Here is a 16,314-nt window from a genome sequence, read left to right on the forward strand (position 1 = left end):
AATATTCTAAGATAAACTTTAAAAAAAAGGTTAATATCCACTTGAGAGACCGCCTTCTGCCGATTACCTCCCTTCGACCCATCAGATCGCACAGATTAGGCCTCCTCCGAATTCCATCCGCCAGTCAGTGCCGACTGGCGACTACGCGGAGGAGAGCCTTCTCAGTAGCAGCTCCGACCCTTTGGAACGATCTCCCCGTGGAGATTCGTACCCTCACCACCGTCCAGACCTTCCGCACAGCCCTTAAGATCTGGCTGTTCCAACAGGCCTGGGGATAAGATCCTAATCCGCCCCACCCGAATGTTGAATGAATGTTGTGTTTTACTGTTTTATTTTATTCACATATTTTATGTTTTGTCTTGCACTCCTTCCCACGAATTGTAAGCCGCCCTGAGTCCCCTCAGGGAAAAGGGCGGCCTATAAATGACAAATAAAACTAAAAAAAAAAAAAAAAAAACTTTCATTTGAGCTTTAACTCCTAGGCTAGCTCTAAACAGATTATGTCATTCCTTGTTTCTTCAGTCATAAACTATCTGGAATTTCTTAGTCCCATATTAATTTTGAGTATCGCCAATCCATCTTCTCCACTCCAATTTATATCTCTCGTTTGAATGGTCCTTGAGATATGCTGATATTTTAGCCATCTCAGCTAGGTTTGTTACTTTTAATGTCCATTCTTGAATAGTAGGCAAATCTTCCTTCTTCCAGTATTGCACCACCAGCAGTCTTGCTGTGGTTATTAAATGCAAAATCAGGTTAGTCTCTATAACTATACAATCAGTAATTGTACCTAACAAAAATAACTGAGGGGCAAACTTTATGCTTTTTTTAAGAACATTTTGCATAATCCACCATATTTTTATCCAAAATGCTTTAACCTTTTTACAAGTCCACCATATATGATAGTATGTAGCATCAGCACAATCACATCTCCAGCATTTAGGTTGTAAATTCGGATACATAGAGGCCAGTTTTTTAGGATCTAAATGCCATCTATAAAACATCTTAAAAGTTTTCTCTCAAATTTTGGGCTTGTGTAACTTTTACATTTCTTACCCAAATCTTTTCCCACGTATCCAACATTATTGGTTCTTCAAAATTTTGTGCCCACTTTATCATACAGTCTTTAACTAATTCTGTTTCCGAAACCATTTCTATTAATGCATTATATAGTCTCTTGATATGCATTGGACATTGATCTCTAATTTGTTTTAGTAAATTATCCTCGTCTTGCATAAAACCGATTTTTTGATCTTTTTTCCATCTGGCCTGCAACTGCCCATACTGAAACCATGTTTGAATTGCCTTTTCCTCTTTTAGTACATTCAAGGGTTTTAATTGTAATACACCTCTTTCTAAGGTAAGAAGCTGTCTATATGTAATTACATCCTGGGCATTGTTGTGGCCCCCCAGTGGGTCTGGAAGCAGATTCGGACAATGAGGAGGTTGGGGGAGGAACATGGGCCAGTCCTGGAGTCTCTGGAAGGCTCTGATGAGGGCTCTGTGTCGGAGGCAGAGAGGGGGCCAGAGCCGTATGCCAGTTATCAGCTGCCTTCGGAGTCGGACATCAGTGAGGCAGAGGAACAGCTGGAGCCTGTTCCCAGTGTGCGCACGCACAGAGTTGCCAGATGAAGGGAACAGCTAAAGAACAGGGGTCGACTTGGGAGTAAGGCCACAGGTGGACGATGAATGGCCCCTCCCAGAGGAAATAAAACAGGAGCAAAAGGGGAGTGGCGTTTGCAGGAGACAATTAGTTCGCTTAATTGGTTCGTGACTCTCCGAGACTCCTTGCCAAGTTTTGCAGATGTCGGCCTGTCAGCTCTCCAAGCCAGATAAGGTCTGTGACTATAAATCCTCCCTTGAAAGACTTTGCTGGATGGGAATGAGCAGAATTCACAGTCAATTAATAAAAGGGTTTTTTGTCGGGACAAGGAGTTTGCTTCATGCTCTTGGGAAGCCTCGGTCAGAACAAATACTCAACCCTGAATCTGTTAGTAAGAAAATTGCAGAGTCATGTTTTTATCAGTATTATTCCAGGGCAGGCTAGGCAGTTGGTGAGAATTTTTAAACTCGCTTTTTATTCTCTTTTACAGGAAGTGTGCCTTTTTGAACTCAAAGGACTTGCCTCTTAGTAAACACCAATTGCAGTGTGTGCTTAGGAGTTCTCTGTTTGACACACGCTTAGGCACACTCTGTTTGACACACACCTAGAGATGGCGAACAAGGGTTAATACACAAACATGTTTTGTGTATTAACACTTGCTAGCCATCTCTAGGTGACTCTTAGGACTGGCAGCTATAAAAAATGGGGAAAAAATAGATCCTACAAATAAAACGTAAGCTTTAAACGTGTTGTGTCTGTATAACATGTTGTGTCTGTACAACATCCCTAACTCCTGAGATTGAGCAAGGATTTTGCCGTCCATATCAGAAGCCACAGCCTGGGAGCGTAGATTATCTGACCTAAGTCAACAAGGTCTATTCTTGCTAAAGCAATTCTTAAATTCTTGAGATCAGTGGCTCTGTAAGAAATAACTGGTCTATAGGTTGGCATAACTTACATCAGGTAAAAGAAAAGAGTCGTTTTGTAAAAGTAAAATGCACAATTCCTCTTCATTAAGGCCAATGAGTTCATGATTTTTCAAAACATTCCGGTTACTTTCCGAGAAAATCTCATGCGGATATTTGCAAGTGCTAGAAGAGAATAAAAAGAAACAGAGATAAGTAAACTACCCAGAGTTCTTAAACTTATAGTTGCATTTAATGGAAGCACTTTATATTTCAGTGATGATTTTGTCCTCTTGTGCTGAAATCATGCGCCCACACCCACAGTGCAATGCGCCCCACCCACCTGCGCATGCACACGTGAAACCCTTCCCCCTAGTGCATGACACTTACACCCATGGTGGGGGAGGGCATTTTCAGCCTTCCCGGGCTCCGGAAGCTTTCCTCGAGTCTCCGAGGTGGATGAAAACAGCCTCCCCCGTGCTCCGGAGGCCTCCCAGAGGCCGGAAACAGGCGTGTTTCCGGACTTCCCGTTTTTCACCCTCTCCAGGCTCCGGAAGTTTTCCTCCGGAGGTTGAAAACGACCTCCCCCGCTGGGCTCTGTAGCCTTTCCCTGAACCTCCTGGCACCAAAAATGGAGTGCACTGCACTCCCCGTGCCCATACAACCCCGACACATGCTTATGCGCCTCCCGCACGCCACAGGTTCGCCATCACTGTTATATTCCATAAGCCTATTTTTCCCTTTCAACTCTGAAGTGTTACGTCACCCTGAAAATAAATACCAAGGACTGAGTCTCACACAAACTTGGGAAGTATTACTCTAAAAGGAGCAGTGACAGTCACACCTAAAAAAACAACAAACCTACGACACCAAAACTTTCTGGGCTTTGAGGAAACAAAACTTTCTGGACTTTAAAACACGGTGGTGATTAATCATTTATTTAGGAAGAACTCTGCAAGTTAACTCTGGCAGAGAAACAGATTAATGTGGGAGAAAACTGTGCCTCAAACCGAGTGTGCAGTCATTACCAGAAAACAAACGTTTTCAGAACTTTATCTTCCTTATATCTTTTTTCACTTAATTTCTTCCTGGAATCATCTGATTCAAATCATCGTTGTCTTTCTATGCTGAAACTGCATCATTATTTAAACACAGTTGAGGAGAGAGCTGGGAGTTTTTTTCCAAAAAATAGATATCCTGGCAAGTATCATCCTTATTTTTTCCAAGTTCTATTGAATAAGGTTATGAGCTTAATGTGAATGGATTCATTAGTCTGGGAAAAAGTTAATTTTCACATACATACAGATAGTCCTCAACTTATGACCACAAAACTGAGCACAAAGTTGTTGCTAAATGAGAGGGTTGTTAAATGGATTTTGTCCCATTTTATGACCTTTCTTTCTTCACATATTACATGAATCATGCCATTGTTAAAGTGACTCTAGCTTCCCCGCCTACTTTGCTGGCCAGAAAGTCACAAAAGGTGATCACACTGGAACTGTCATAAATATGAGTCAGGTGCCAAGCAGCAAGTGCCCGAGGAGGCTGCAACAGTCGTTAGTGTGAAAATCGGTCATAACAAGTCACTTTTTTCAGTGCTGTTGTAACTCTCAACACTTACCAAACAAACTGTTGCAAGTTGAGAGCTCCCTGTAGCAGTTACATTTTCAGAACTATGGCACGGATGGCGGATTTGATTTACCGTATTTTTCGGACTATAAGACCCACCGCTGTATAAGACGCACCAAGATTTCGAAGAGGTAAGTCCCCCAGGAGCATTCTGTAGGCTTCAGCAGGGCTGGGAGGAAGGCAAAAACGCACCTGTTTTTATGAAAACAGGTAGAAAACGGTCCATTTTTCTGCCATTTTTTGGAAAAACAGGTCCATTTTTGCCTTCCCCCAACCCTACTGAAGTCTACAGAGTGCTCCTGGGAGTTGCGGGAAGGCAAAAATGCACCTGATTTTGCGAAAAACAGCCTGTTTTTTGCAAAAATGGGATGTGGGTGGCAGGGCTTCGGGAGGCCAAAAATGGATGTGTGTAAGATGCACCAACATTTCCACTCTCTTTTGGGGGTGGGGGGCAAGTGCGTCTTATACTCCAAAAATATGGCAAATCAAGTCGATTTAAATCACGATTTAAATCACTAGTAAAAAGGCTTGATTTAAATCAACTCGATTTAAATCGTAATTTTTAAAGAGCAACTATGAACTCTGTCCTGCAGCAATTCCTCCTGACCTGCTATTAAATTTCACCTCCTTCCAGTTCTGAAGGCCACATCTTTAAGGCTGAAGCTCAACTGAGGTTTGATAAGAAGCCAGTGTCAGCTGCATTCAGAGACAACACAATAAGCCACAATCCATAACATAGAAATTCCAATGAGATTTGTTTTCACCCTCTTAAACCAAAGCGCCGTGAAGCAGTTTAGGGCTCAATGTGACGTTTTTTGCAATTCTCCACTAACCCATTCATGCTGCTTTCTTTCTTCTCCTGGTTAATACTAGTTCCAACCACGGTAAGTCCTGTTGCAAGTTAAAACCCAGCCCTCTCCTAGAAAAGTGAAATATTTTGGGATACACTAAAAAGGCAGAATATTTCCCCTAAAATCAATGGGTGATTAAGGTCCATTCTACATAACAAAGATCTGGCCCATTTCATTGCCCCATCCACTAAGTTTCAACCACACTTGGCACACAGACAACCTACAGAGCTAGCCATGACCTCTGACAGCAACCAATCAGGATACTCTTCCTCAGGGGTGGGTTCCTCAGGGGTGGGTGCATACTAGCGTCTGTGCGATGCTCCAGCTGCTCCTGGAGGATCGCGCAGGCGCTGTATGTGTCCTGCGCATGCGTAGAAGCGCAGAATTCGGCAAAACCGGGTAAGGAGCGGGCGCGCGCGGGGCCTTCGCCGTTCCCGGAAGTTACTTACTTCCGGGTTCGGCGACCAACCGGATCGCAGGGACCGCCGCGAACCGGTTGAAACCCACTCCTGCTCTTCCTGTGCCCCAGGAAGTTCAAAGCCCAGGAGAGGGTATAAAACCCCAGCGAATATCAGCATCTCTTCCCTTTTCTGCTCAGGAACTCAAGCCAGGGGTGGGTTCCGGCTTCTTCTACAGCTTGTTTGGCCAGGGACGCGTTTCACCCACACATGCGCAGTAGGTTAAAAGACTGCTTCTGTGCATGCCCAGAAGCAAAAAACAAGATGGCGGTGCTTATGGCACCGCCGATAGAACCGGTTCGGGGGCGTGGCTGGCCAGTTTACTACCTGCTCGGCCGAACTGGTGGGAACGCATCTCTGACTCAAGCCATGTGACCTGTCCACCATTAAACTACCTTTCCAAACACCCTCCATGTTCCCAGTGTCTTTTTCCCCACTTGGAACTGAACCCAGATGGACATTTCTTCCAACAGTTCCTTGGATGTATGTTTCAAGCGTGATGCGTGCATGTGTTCTGTGCTCACATTCTTGCACACTCAGGCAAGACAAAGGCAGATGAAGCAGAAATCTTTCCGTCTCCGCCTCCTGCTTTCTTTGGGGATCTGCTAGCTCCAAGGCTTAGTAGTGGGATACTGTAACTCATGAGTCCCTCTGGGGCTAGCAAACGGGGGAATCTTTGGGGCTAGAGGGGGTCAACCACCATTGAGTTTGAGTTTTTTTTTAAGTTTGAAGTTTATTTATATGCCGCCCTTTTCCCTGGGGGGACTCAGGGCGGCTCACAACCCAAGGGGGAGGGGGAGACAAACTTTTAACATATAAGACAATACATAATTAAAAAACACAAAATTCATACCATTCGGGCGGGTTACAGTCTTAGCCCCAGGCCTGACGGGATAGCCAGATTCTGAGGGCTGTGCGGAAGGTCTGGAGGGTGGTGAGGGTACGAATCTCCACGGGGAGATTGTTCCATAGGGTGCTTATCTGGTGCCAAATCAGATCAGGTTTCGCTTTCCTCCTGTAGCTTAGGAGGGAATCGAAACCAAAGGCCAGGGTTGTAGCTGGCATGCAGGAGAGATCAGTGACTCATACAGAGGATAAAAAGGTCTTTTTTTTTCCTTTTTTGAATGGCTTAGCTCATTGGTGCTCAGCCCATTGAATCCACTTGCATAGAACATCCTTATCATTTTGAACTGATTAAAAGGGCTAGGCTGACCCTTTAGTCACATATGGAAATTGTGGGAGGCCAACTGTGGAGCTAAAACAATGACCCCGGGCACAATTTAATTAAGCCTGACATTTTTCAAGCCACACAACATGCACCCACAATTGTTAGCTTTTCCAAGACTTCTCAGCAATTCCTCTGATGCTGGCCCTTCTGCATTATCCACTGCTTCCTCTTCCTATTCCTTCAATCTCCAAACTGGCCAAAGGAGGCATTAGAGATTAACAGAGTTGGAAGGGACCTTGTAGGTCATCTAGTCCAACCCCACGCCCAAGCAGGAGACCCTACACGTTTTCTGACTGATGGCAGTCCAGTCTCTTCTTAAAAGCCTCCAGCGATGAAGCTCCCACAACTTTTGAAGGCAACTTCTGTTCCATGGGTTGATTGTGCTCACTGTCAGAAAACTTCTCCTAATTTCCAGGTTGAATCGCTCCTTGTTCAGTTTTCATCCATTATTCCTTGTCTGGCCTTCAGATGCTTTGAAAAATAGCTTGACCCCCCCCCCTCCTCTCTGGCAGCCCCTCCAATATTGGAAGACTGCCATCATGTCTCCCCTGGTCCTTCTCTTCACTAGACCAGCCATGCTCAGTTCCTGCAACTGTTCTTCATATGTTTTAGCCTCCAGTCCCCTAATCATCTTGGTTGCTCTTCTCTGCACTCTTTCTAGAATCTGAACATCTTTTTTATAGTGTGGTGACCAAAACTGGGTGCAGTATTCTAGGTGTGGCCTTACTAAGGCTTTATAATGTGGTGTTAGTACCTGTGAGTTTGTGCACCAGTAAATCAGACAGCCTTTATGTCAGGGTTTTTCATGCTTGGTCGCTGTAAGATGATGGGGACTTCAACTCCCACAATTCCCCAGGCGGCCTGTTGGCTGGGGAATTCTGGGAATTGAAGTCCCCATCATCTTAAAGCGGTCAAACTTGAAAAACTCTGACCTAAATCAACTACTGTTTATTGCCCCCCCGACTGCATTTGCTTCTGAGGTCTCCAATTATTATTGGTATAACAACAGATTTCTTTTTTTCCAGAGGTGTTCAACTTCGATCTTCAAGTCCTGGCATTTTGTGTTATTTTTTTTCTAATTGTTATTCCTCAATAGCAATAAACCAGACTTCCTCTTTTCAAAGGATTATATTATATTATTTGGGGCTTTTGGGGGCATGCCTCTTTTTCTCTGTTGGCTTTTGACACCACCCCCCCCTCATTTTTCCTATCTGATGCTATGCTTCCCACCGCAGCATATGTGCTTTCCTTCTTTTGGCTCCCCTTTCTGGATTCCTGAGTTTATCATGCCCTTCTCCTCTAGGCATTTTTGTTTAGACTAAATTATTCCACTTCCTCCCCCTTTGCAGATAGAGATAATGCAAAGCCTCAAGAGATCAAGCAACCTTGAAACCAACCATTCCCGCCTATTGGGAGGCTTTCTGGAATTTGCCATTTATTTTCACTTTGAAAAACCCCAAGTAAAAAATCAGTAGAGTTTTTCTGGTTTTTGACTAGTCCCCAGACACTACTTCAGTATCTTGATCCTGTCCATTGTCCTTTTTAAAAAATATATAATAAGAAAATGTTGTAATAAGCAGAGGGTAACCAAACTGAATTCAGAAAACGTATTTTCTACCATTAGTGAAAAATCCCAGAACGTAAATCTATTTGGCAATGAGTTATAAAGTCTGTGCATAGCAGGACTGAAAAATTCACAACGGGTAGAAATCAGATTAACACAAACTATGATCTAAAGCAGTGTGTCTCAACCTTGGCAACTTGAAGATGTCTGGACTTCAACTCCCAGAATTCGCTGGCTGGGGAATTCTGGGAGTTGAAGTCCAGACATCTTCAAGTTGCCAAGGTTGAGAAACACTGATATAAAGAGTAATTTTGATCTAGTAGTGGTCAAGACACCAGGCTAGAAAGCAGGAGGCTCTGAATTCTAATCTGGCTTTAGCCATGAAAATCAGATGAGTCACTTTGGGCCAGTTCTCTCTCAGCCCCGATCCACCTCGCAAGGTTGTTGTGGGGAAACTAGGATGAAAATGGGTTGGGATATGTTTAACCTTTTGAAATATTTGTAGAAATAGAGAGAGGGGAGACTGGGAGTTGCTGAAGTCCACCCGTCTTAAAGTTGCCAAGACTGAGAAAGACTCTTCTAGAATATAATTCTAAGCCTCACAGAAAAAGCTGCATTAAACACTAGTAATTACAGAGAAAGAACAAACTAAATATTCTAAGATATGGGAAGAATTTTATCAACGGTTAGAGGAAAACAAGGGAAATTGGAAATGAGGGAAGAAAACTAAAAGAAGAATAGAAAATATATTAAGACAGAGGTATAAACAACATAATTGTTAGTATTATGATGAGTAAGATAATTATGATTAATATTAGTATTGTATTTTTATTAGAAGATATGTTAACAGGAAAATGAATAGGTTAATAACGTTCAATCATTTAATCTACTACAATTTTAAGATTAGAGAATTAATATTAAGGTGAACAATGTAAATACTGAAAGCTGTTGCACAGAGATATTTGTATCCAGGAGACACACAGTTTAAGGAAAGAATAAATGTTTATACATACGTTGAAAAAAAAAAAAAAAAAGCTGCATTACTCTTTCCCAGAAAGTAAATAAACGTTTGCTATATTGAAAGTGTGAGTTATAAAGGGTGTATTTAAGAACAATAGATTTCTACAGGACTTCATACATTTTTCAAGCCACTAGATCTCCAGGAAACTGACTTGGGAGAACTTCAAAATAAATCATAAGCCACTTCCCTGAACTGTTGCACAACATTTTGATCTGGTGAATAATCAGACCATCCGATTCTCCATCTGAAGATTTAAGTCGGCCATATTTATAACCAGCATTTCGGCTAATTCTTACTCGGTTCCATATTCCAATTGTTAGATGCCTACTCATGCATATGAGATGGGCAGCCATATATGTAAATGAATAAACTATATTTAAATTTTAAAAAGAAAATACAACGACGTTCACTCTTACCCCAAATTTTTAGACCTGCTGACATTTGATTTCAACCCAAATTCTTGATCCTTTGAAAACAAGGTCAAGCATAGGCTGAGAACAAATTGTGTTTTTTGTGTCATCATCATCCCCATTTTAATTCACAGCTTGTTCTCTCGGGAAGCCATTTCTGCCCCTCCAAATGTTCCGAGCACAGACAGGACCCGGATGGGATTTGGGTCTGGATTTAAAAAATTGGTTTTTTTAAGTGGGAACCAGTAGTAGGACCAAAGGAGGAATGAATGCCCATTTTTATGGGGGTTTATATGGGAGATTCCATTCTCAAAGAAGTTCAACAAGTCCTGAAAAGCAGTCAGCCTCTGAGATGGGGCTAAAGTGGGGACGAAATGAAACGGAAACTGTGAATTAAATAAAGCCACGATTTCAGAATTAAGACTCGGCATCTCATCCCAACTTTAGGATGACTTATAAGGCTGTTTTTAAAAGTTTGGTCATTGTTTAGAAACAAGACTTCCAGGCTAGAGTTAAAAAAGAGAGGGAGACAAGAGTTGTTGTTTTTTCCTTAAGCATGTAGTTCATCTTTTGTGTGTGGTTGTTATGCCCTTTAATCCGAAGTCTTCCAACTTGGCAACTTTTTAAACTTGTGGACTTCAATTCCCAGGATTCTCCAGCCAGCATAGCTGGCTGGAGAATCCTGGGAGTTGAAGTCCACAAATCTTAAAGATGCCTTAAGGTTGGTCAGATTTGGAGACCCCCCCCACCCTTAATATTCCCCCTTTTCCCATATCTCCGAGTCCCGCTGACCCAAAACACTTAATCCCACGGCGACCGTCCCCACTGTGCCTCTCCCACCTTTTTCCTGCCCAAACCTCCCCCCTCCCATCCCTTTCCACAAGTTTAGCCAGGACTAGCGCCCCATTTCCAAAAGGCGCCCGCTGCGGATCCGCCCCTGCTTCTCCCACCTTTTTCCTGCCCAAACCTCTCTCTACCACCACCCCCCCACACACACCCTCACCCCTTGCCACAAGTTAAGCAAGGGGTCATGAGGACTAGCGCCCCATTTCTCCCAAAGGCGCCCGCTGCGGATCCGCCCCGACTCACATGGTTCGGCATCTCGCGCGGAGGTTCAGCTTGCAGAGGTGCAGCTTATCGCAGCCCGTGCAGACCTGGCGGACGCAGAGCCGGGCGGCCGTGACGGCCAGGACGTACTGGTCGGCGCCCCTCCGGACCACCAGAAAGCGCCCCTGCCCGGCGTCGTCCAGGATCTGCCGCACCTGGCTCAGAGGCAGCCCCATCTGGTCCGGCAGCTCCGAGAGGCGCATGCCGCCGCCCCGCGAGCACAGCACCTTGCACAGGTAGATGCACACCGACGGGTCCGCCATCCTCGCCTGCCTGCCTGGCCGCCGCTGACTCCGTGGAGCCGCTCGCGCCCGGCCAGCGGGAATCGAAACCGAAGAGCGGCCGGAGGGGGGCGGGGCCGGCAGAGGAGAAGTGCGCCTGCGTAAAACGGGCCGGGTGGGGAGGGGGGGGAGAGGAAGCCCTTTCGGAGGTGGGGAGAGGGTAGTAAGGAGACGCCGTGTGTGTGTGTGTGGGTTGCGCGCCCTCCCGCAGCTTTCCCTTCGGAGGGAGGGAGGGAGAGACCCTGAGGGGGCGGTTTGCGCGAGGGACGCGGGAGGCAGAGGGCGAGGTGGAGGGGCTGCAGGGGCGGCCACGCGTGACCCGGGGATGCCACTGACTGACCTCGCCCCTTTGGGCGCCCGGAAGGCAGTTTTTCTTTCCAGCCTCGGGTGAAAACAAAGTGTGTGTTAAAGAAGGAGGGAGGGAGGGAGGAAAGGAGGAAGAAGGAAAGGAAGGAAAGGAGGGAGAAAGGGTTGGAAAGAAGGAAAGAAGGGAGGGAGGGAGGGAAGAAGGGAGGAAGGAATGGGAAGGATGGAGGAAGGGATGGAAAGAAGGGGGAGGGGGATAAAAGAAAAGGAAAGAGGGAGGAAAGAAGGAAGGAAAGAGGAATGAAAGGAGTGATGGAGGAAGAAAACAGAGGGAGGGAGGAAAGGAGGAAGAAGGAAAGGAAGGAGAGGAGGGAGAAAGGGTTGGAAAGAAGGGAAGGAGGGAAAGGGGAAGGAAAGAAGGGAGAAAGGGCTGGAAAGGGAGGAAGGGATAGAAAGAAGGGAGGGAGGGAGGATAAAAGAAAAGGAAAGAAGGGATGAAGGGAAAGAGGAAGGAAAGAAGGAAGAAAGGGCTGAAAAGAAGGGAGGGAGGGAGGAAAGGAGGAAGGGATAGAAAGAAGGGAGGGAGGGAGGATAAAAGAAAAGGAAAGGGAGGAAGTGAAAGAGGAAGGAAAGAAGGAAGAAAGGGATGGAAAGAAGGGAGGGAGGGAGGATAAAAGAAAAGGAAAGAAGGGATGAAGGGAAAGAGGAAGGAAAGAAGGAAGAAAGGGCTGAAAAGAAGGGAGGGAGGGAGGAAAGGAGGAAGGGATAGAAAGAAGGGAGGGAGGGAGGATAAAAGAAAAGGAAAGGGAGGAAGTGAAAGAGGAAGGAAAGAAGGAAGAAAGGGATGGAAAGAAGGGAGGGAGGGAGGAAAGAAGGGAAGAAGGGATGGAAAGAAGGAAGGGAGGGAGGATAAAAGAAAAGGAAAGAAGAGAAAGAGGAAGGAAAGGAGTGAGGGAGGAAGGAAGAACACAGAGGGGGAGGGAAGAAAGGAGGGAAGGATAGAGGAAAGAAGGAAGGGTGGGAGGAAGGAAAGAAAGGAGGGAAGGAGGAAAGAAAGAAAAGAGGGAGGGAGGAAAGAAGGGAGGGAAGGAGAGAGAGGGAACGCAACTTTCCCCAAAGTAGAGATCGTCCTCAGCGTACAACAGTTCATTTAGTGACCATTCGAAGTTACAACGGGTTTGAAAAAGGTGACTGATGACCCTTTCTCACACTTGTAGCATCCCCCACAGTCACATGATCAAAATTCAGATGCTTGGGGACCGATTCGTATTTATGACCAGTTGCAGTGTCCCGGGGTCAGGTGATCACCTTTGGCCAACATCTGACAAGCAAAGTAGTGGGGAAGCCAGATTCACTTAACAGCCGTGTTGTTCACTTAGCAACTTCAGTGATTCACTTAACCACGGTGGCAATGGGACAAAACTCACTTAACAAATGTTTCACTTAACAGCAGAAATGTTGGGCTAACCATTGTCCTAAGTGAAGGACACCATGAATTGCTTGCAAATGCTGCGCCCTGAAGCACATCCAGCCTCCGGGATGTTATTTGAGGACAGTTTGATTGCAATCCAATGTCTTCAAGGCCTTTGGCCACCAAAGAAAGCAGTGTAAAAAGAAGTTGAAGCTAATCTAATAAAACAAATATGTGCAGCATAGCAATCCGCTGCTGGGATCTTGATGGTATGTAACACGACTTTGGAATGTTGTATATTTATTAAAAAAAAAAAGACTTCAGCACAGAAGGGATTTTTTTTAATGTGATTTTTTTTAATGTGATTTTTTTTCTTTACAATAAAAGTGTACAAAATTTTAGAAAGATTAAGGTTTCCCCTTAAGAGGGGAAGGAAGGAAGGAGTAATACATTTCCATTAGGTTGTTTTTAGATTTCTCCTGAAAGAAAAAAAGAGAAAGAAAGAAAGAAAGAAAGAAAGAAAGAAAGAAAGAAAAAGAAAATTACAATAGTTCAGAGACTTGGCAAATACCACCTCTGGTGGCCCCAGAGTGGGGAGGGAATGGAGATTTTGCAGTATCCTTCCCCCAGAAGTGAGGAGGGAACGAAGATTTTGCAGTATCCCTTCCCTGGAATGGGGAGGGAATGGAGATTTTGCAGTATCCTTCCCCCAGGAATGGGGAGGGAATGGGGATTTTGCAGTATCCTTTCCCTGGAGTGGGGAGGGAATGGAGATTTTGCAGTATCCCTTCCCTGGAATGGGGAGGAAATGGAGATTTTGCAATATCCTTCCCCCAGGAATGGGGAGGGAATGGGGATTTTGCAGTATCCTTTCCCTGGAATGGGGAGGGAATGGGGATTTTGCAATATCCTTCCCCCAGGAGTGGGGAGGGAATGGAGATTTTGCAGTATCCCTTCCCTGGAATGGGGAGGGAATGGAGATTTTGCAGTATCCTTCCCCCAGGAATGGGGAGGGAATGGGGATTTTGCAGTATCCTTTCCCTGGAATGGGGAGGGAATGGGGATTTTGCAGTATCCCTTCCCTGGAATGGGGAGGAAATGGAGATTTTGCAATATCCTTCCCCCAGGAATGGGGAGGGAATGGAGATTTTGCAATATCCTTCCCCTGCCGCGCCACCAAGCCACGCCCACAGAAGCAATAGTAAAAAAAGATTGAATTTCACCACTGGTCATAAGTCACCGTTTTCAATGCCGTTGTCACTTTGAACGGTCACTAAACGAACTGTCGAGGACTACCTGGGCCTGATGGGTGCCACCCATTGCCCCCTCGCCCCCTCCCTTCCATCTCCGGGGCCTGGGACTGCTTTCCACCTCAGGTTAGGCCACACATGCCACAGCATTGCCAAGAGTGAGTCAGCATGTTTGCTGTTTGGTTTTAAAGAAAGCTTTGCGTTGTTATTTTGGCCTTGGTTGCTTAGTTATCTGATTACCTCACCCAGACAAGATAGCAGAAGAGTGGATTTGCTTTTCCTCCGCTGGAAATAAATGTTGAGAAGAGGGAGGGATCCCGGGTGGGTTCATTACTGCCGGTTTTGTGTGCCAAAAAAAAAATGTTTTGTGTGCTGTCAGAGAATTGGGGCATGGCAGGCCTTGGTCACTGCTGGTTCCAGCGACCCAGGCCACCAAGTTACTACTGGTTCAGCCAAACCAGTCCGAACCGGTAGGAACCCACCCCTGGGAGGGATTCTGTCCATTCCACAGACAGCCAGCAGGATAATTCTCTGAAAATCAGAATTGGCAGAAGCAAAACTCAGCTCAAAAACGAATTTGACATTATATTTGGGTTTGCAGAAATACCATCCCAAGGAAACATCAACTGAGACCTGAAAGAGACACCTAAAATAATAGAATAAGAAAGGGAGAGAGGAGGAGAGAAGGAAAGAAAGACGGGGGCGAAAGAAGAAAGAGGTAAGGAGAGGAGGATGGAAGGGAGAGGAAGAGAAGGAGAGAGGGTAGGTAGGGGAAGAGGAAGAGTAGGAGAAGGAGAAAGGGAAGAAAGAAGGGAAATGAGAGGAGGAAGGAAGGAAGTAAAGGAGGGAGGGAGAAAAGAAAGGGAAAATGAGGTGTTACAAAAGGAGGAAGGGATGGTAAACAAAGCAATCCAAACTGTACATTATAACTTATTAAATGAAATAATAAAGGTATTTGAATGATAAATGTAAAGAAGAATGACAATTATGTGAATGTATACTTAAAATGGTGTGTAAGAGAATAAAAAATAAAAAAAAATATCTGGGAAAAAAACCAAATTTGATTCCCTTCCTCCCTGTGTTTAATCCAACCCAACAGGTGGGTTATTTTGATAGCACTTCAGAACGTTGACCCCTCCTCTATTCTAAGCCCCCCCCGCTCCTCTTTCCTGATCATGTGACTCAGAGCAGAGGTCTCCCCTCCCTCCCCACCCTGGGCTTTTCTTTGCCCACTTCAACACAACCCATTGCACCTAGTCCTCAACCATTTGTTTAGTGGCCATTAGAAGTTACAAAAGAGCTGAAAAAAACTGGCTTATGAGTTATGACCCCAGCAGGATCCCCATGATCAAGTATTTATAATCTTAGTTTTTAGAGCTTCAATTGTTCCTGCTTAGTTGGGTGTTTAATTTTACAATGCAATACAATACAATACAATACAATACAATACAATACAATAGCAGAGTTGGAAGGGACCTTGGAGGTCTTCTAGTCCAACCCCCTGCCTAGGCAGGAAACCATACCCCACTTCAGACAGATGGTTATCCAACATCTTCTTAAAGACTTCCAGTGTTGGGGCATTCATAACTTCTGGAGGCAAGTTGTTCCACTGGTTAATTGTTCTTACTGTCAGGAAATTCCTCCTCACTTCTAAGTTGCTTCTCTCCTTGATTAGTTTCCACCCATTGCTTTTTGTTCTACCCTCAGGTGCCTTGGAGAATAGTTTGACTCCCTCTTCTTAGTGGCAACCCCTGAGATATTGGAAGACTGCTATCGTGTCTCCCCTAGTCCTCCTTTCTATTAAACTAGAAATACCCAGTTCCTGCAACCGTTCTTCATATGTTTTAATCTCCAGTCCCCTAATCATCTTCGTTGCTCTTCTCTGCACTCTTTCTAGAGTCTCCACATCTTTTTTACATCGTGGCGACCAAAACTGAATGCAGTACTCCAAGTGTGGCCTTACCAAGGCATTATAAAGTGGTATTAAAACTTCACGTGATCTTGATTCTATCCCTCTGTTTATGCAGCCTAGAACTGTGTTGGCTTTTTTGGCAGCTGCTGCACATGGCTGGCTCCTATTTAAACGGTTGTCCACTAGGACTCCAAGATCCCTGTCACAGTTACTACTGTTGAGAAAGGTGCCACCTATACTGTACCTGTGCATTTCATTTTTGTTGCCTAAATGTAGAACCTTACTCTTTTCACCATTGAATTTCATTTTATTAGATTTTGTCGTTGGTATCTATGGCAATTCTTGGTCATCCAGATCCAGCTCATGATTGTGCTTTTT

General features: G+C 44.9%; 1 protein-coding gene across 1 annotated transcript in view; it reads right to left on the reverse strand.

The window, feature by feature from the left end:
* LOC116511875 (zinc finger CCCH-type antiviral protein 1-like) overlaps window positions 1–11,133 on the reverse strand; it is a 35,117-nt gene extending 23,984 nt beyond the window's left edge. The window contains exons 1-2 of the mRNA XM_032222142.1: window positions 10,759–11,133; window positions 2,562–2,694 (exon numbers count right to left, since the gene is read on the reverse strand). Coding sequence (XP_032078033.1) covers window positions 2,562–2,694; window positions 10,759–11,039 — 414 coding nt within the window. The 5' untranslated portion in view covers window positions 11,040–11,133. The remainder of the gene's footprint in view (window positions 1–2,561; window positions 2,695–10,758) is intronic.
* Between the last annotated feature and the right edge of the window lie 5,181 nt (window positions 11,134–16,314).

The sequence above is a fragment of the Thamnophis elegans genome, chromosome 7 (assembly GCF_009769535.1).
Source record: "Thamnophis elegans isolate rThaEle1 chromosome 7, rThaEle1.pri, whole genome shotgun sequence".
In the NCBI taxonomy this organism is placed as follows: domain Eukaryota; kingdom Metazoa; phylum Chordata; class Lepidosauria; order Squamata; family Colubridae; genus Thamnophis; species Thamnophis elegans.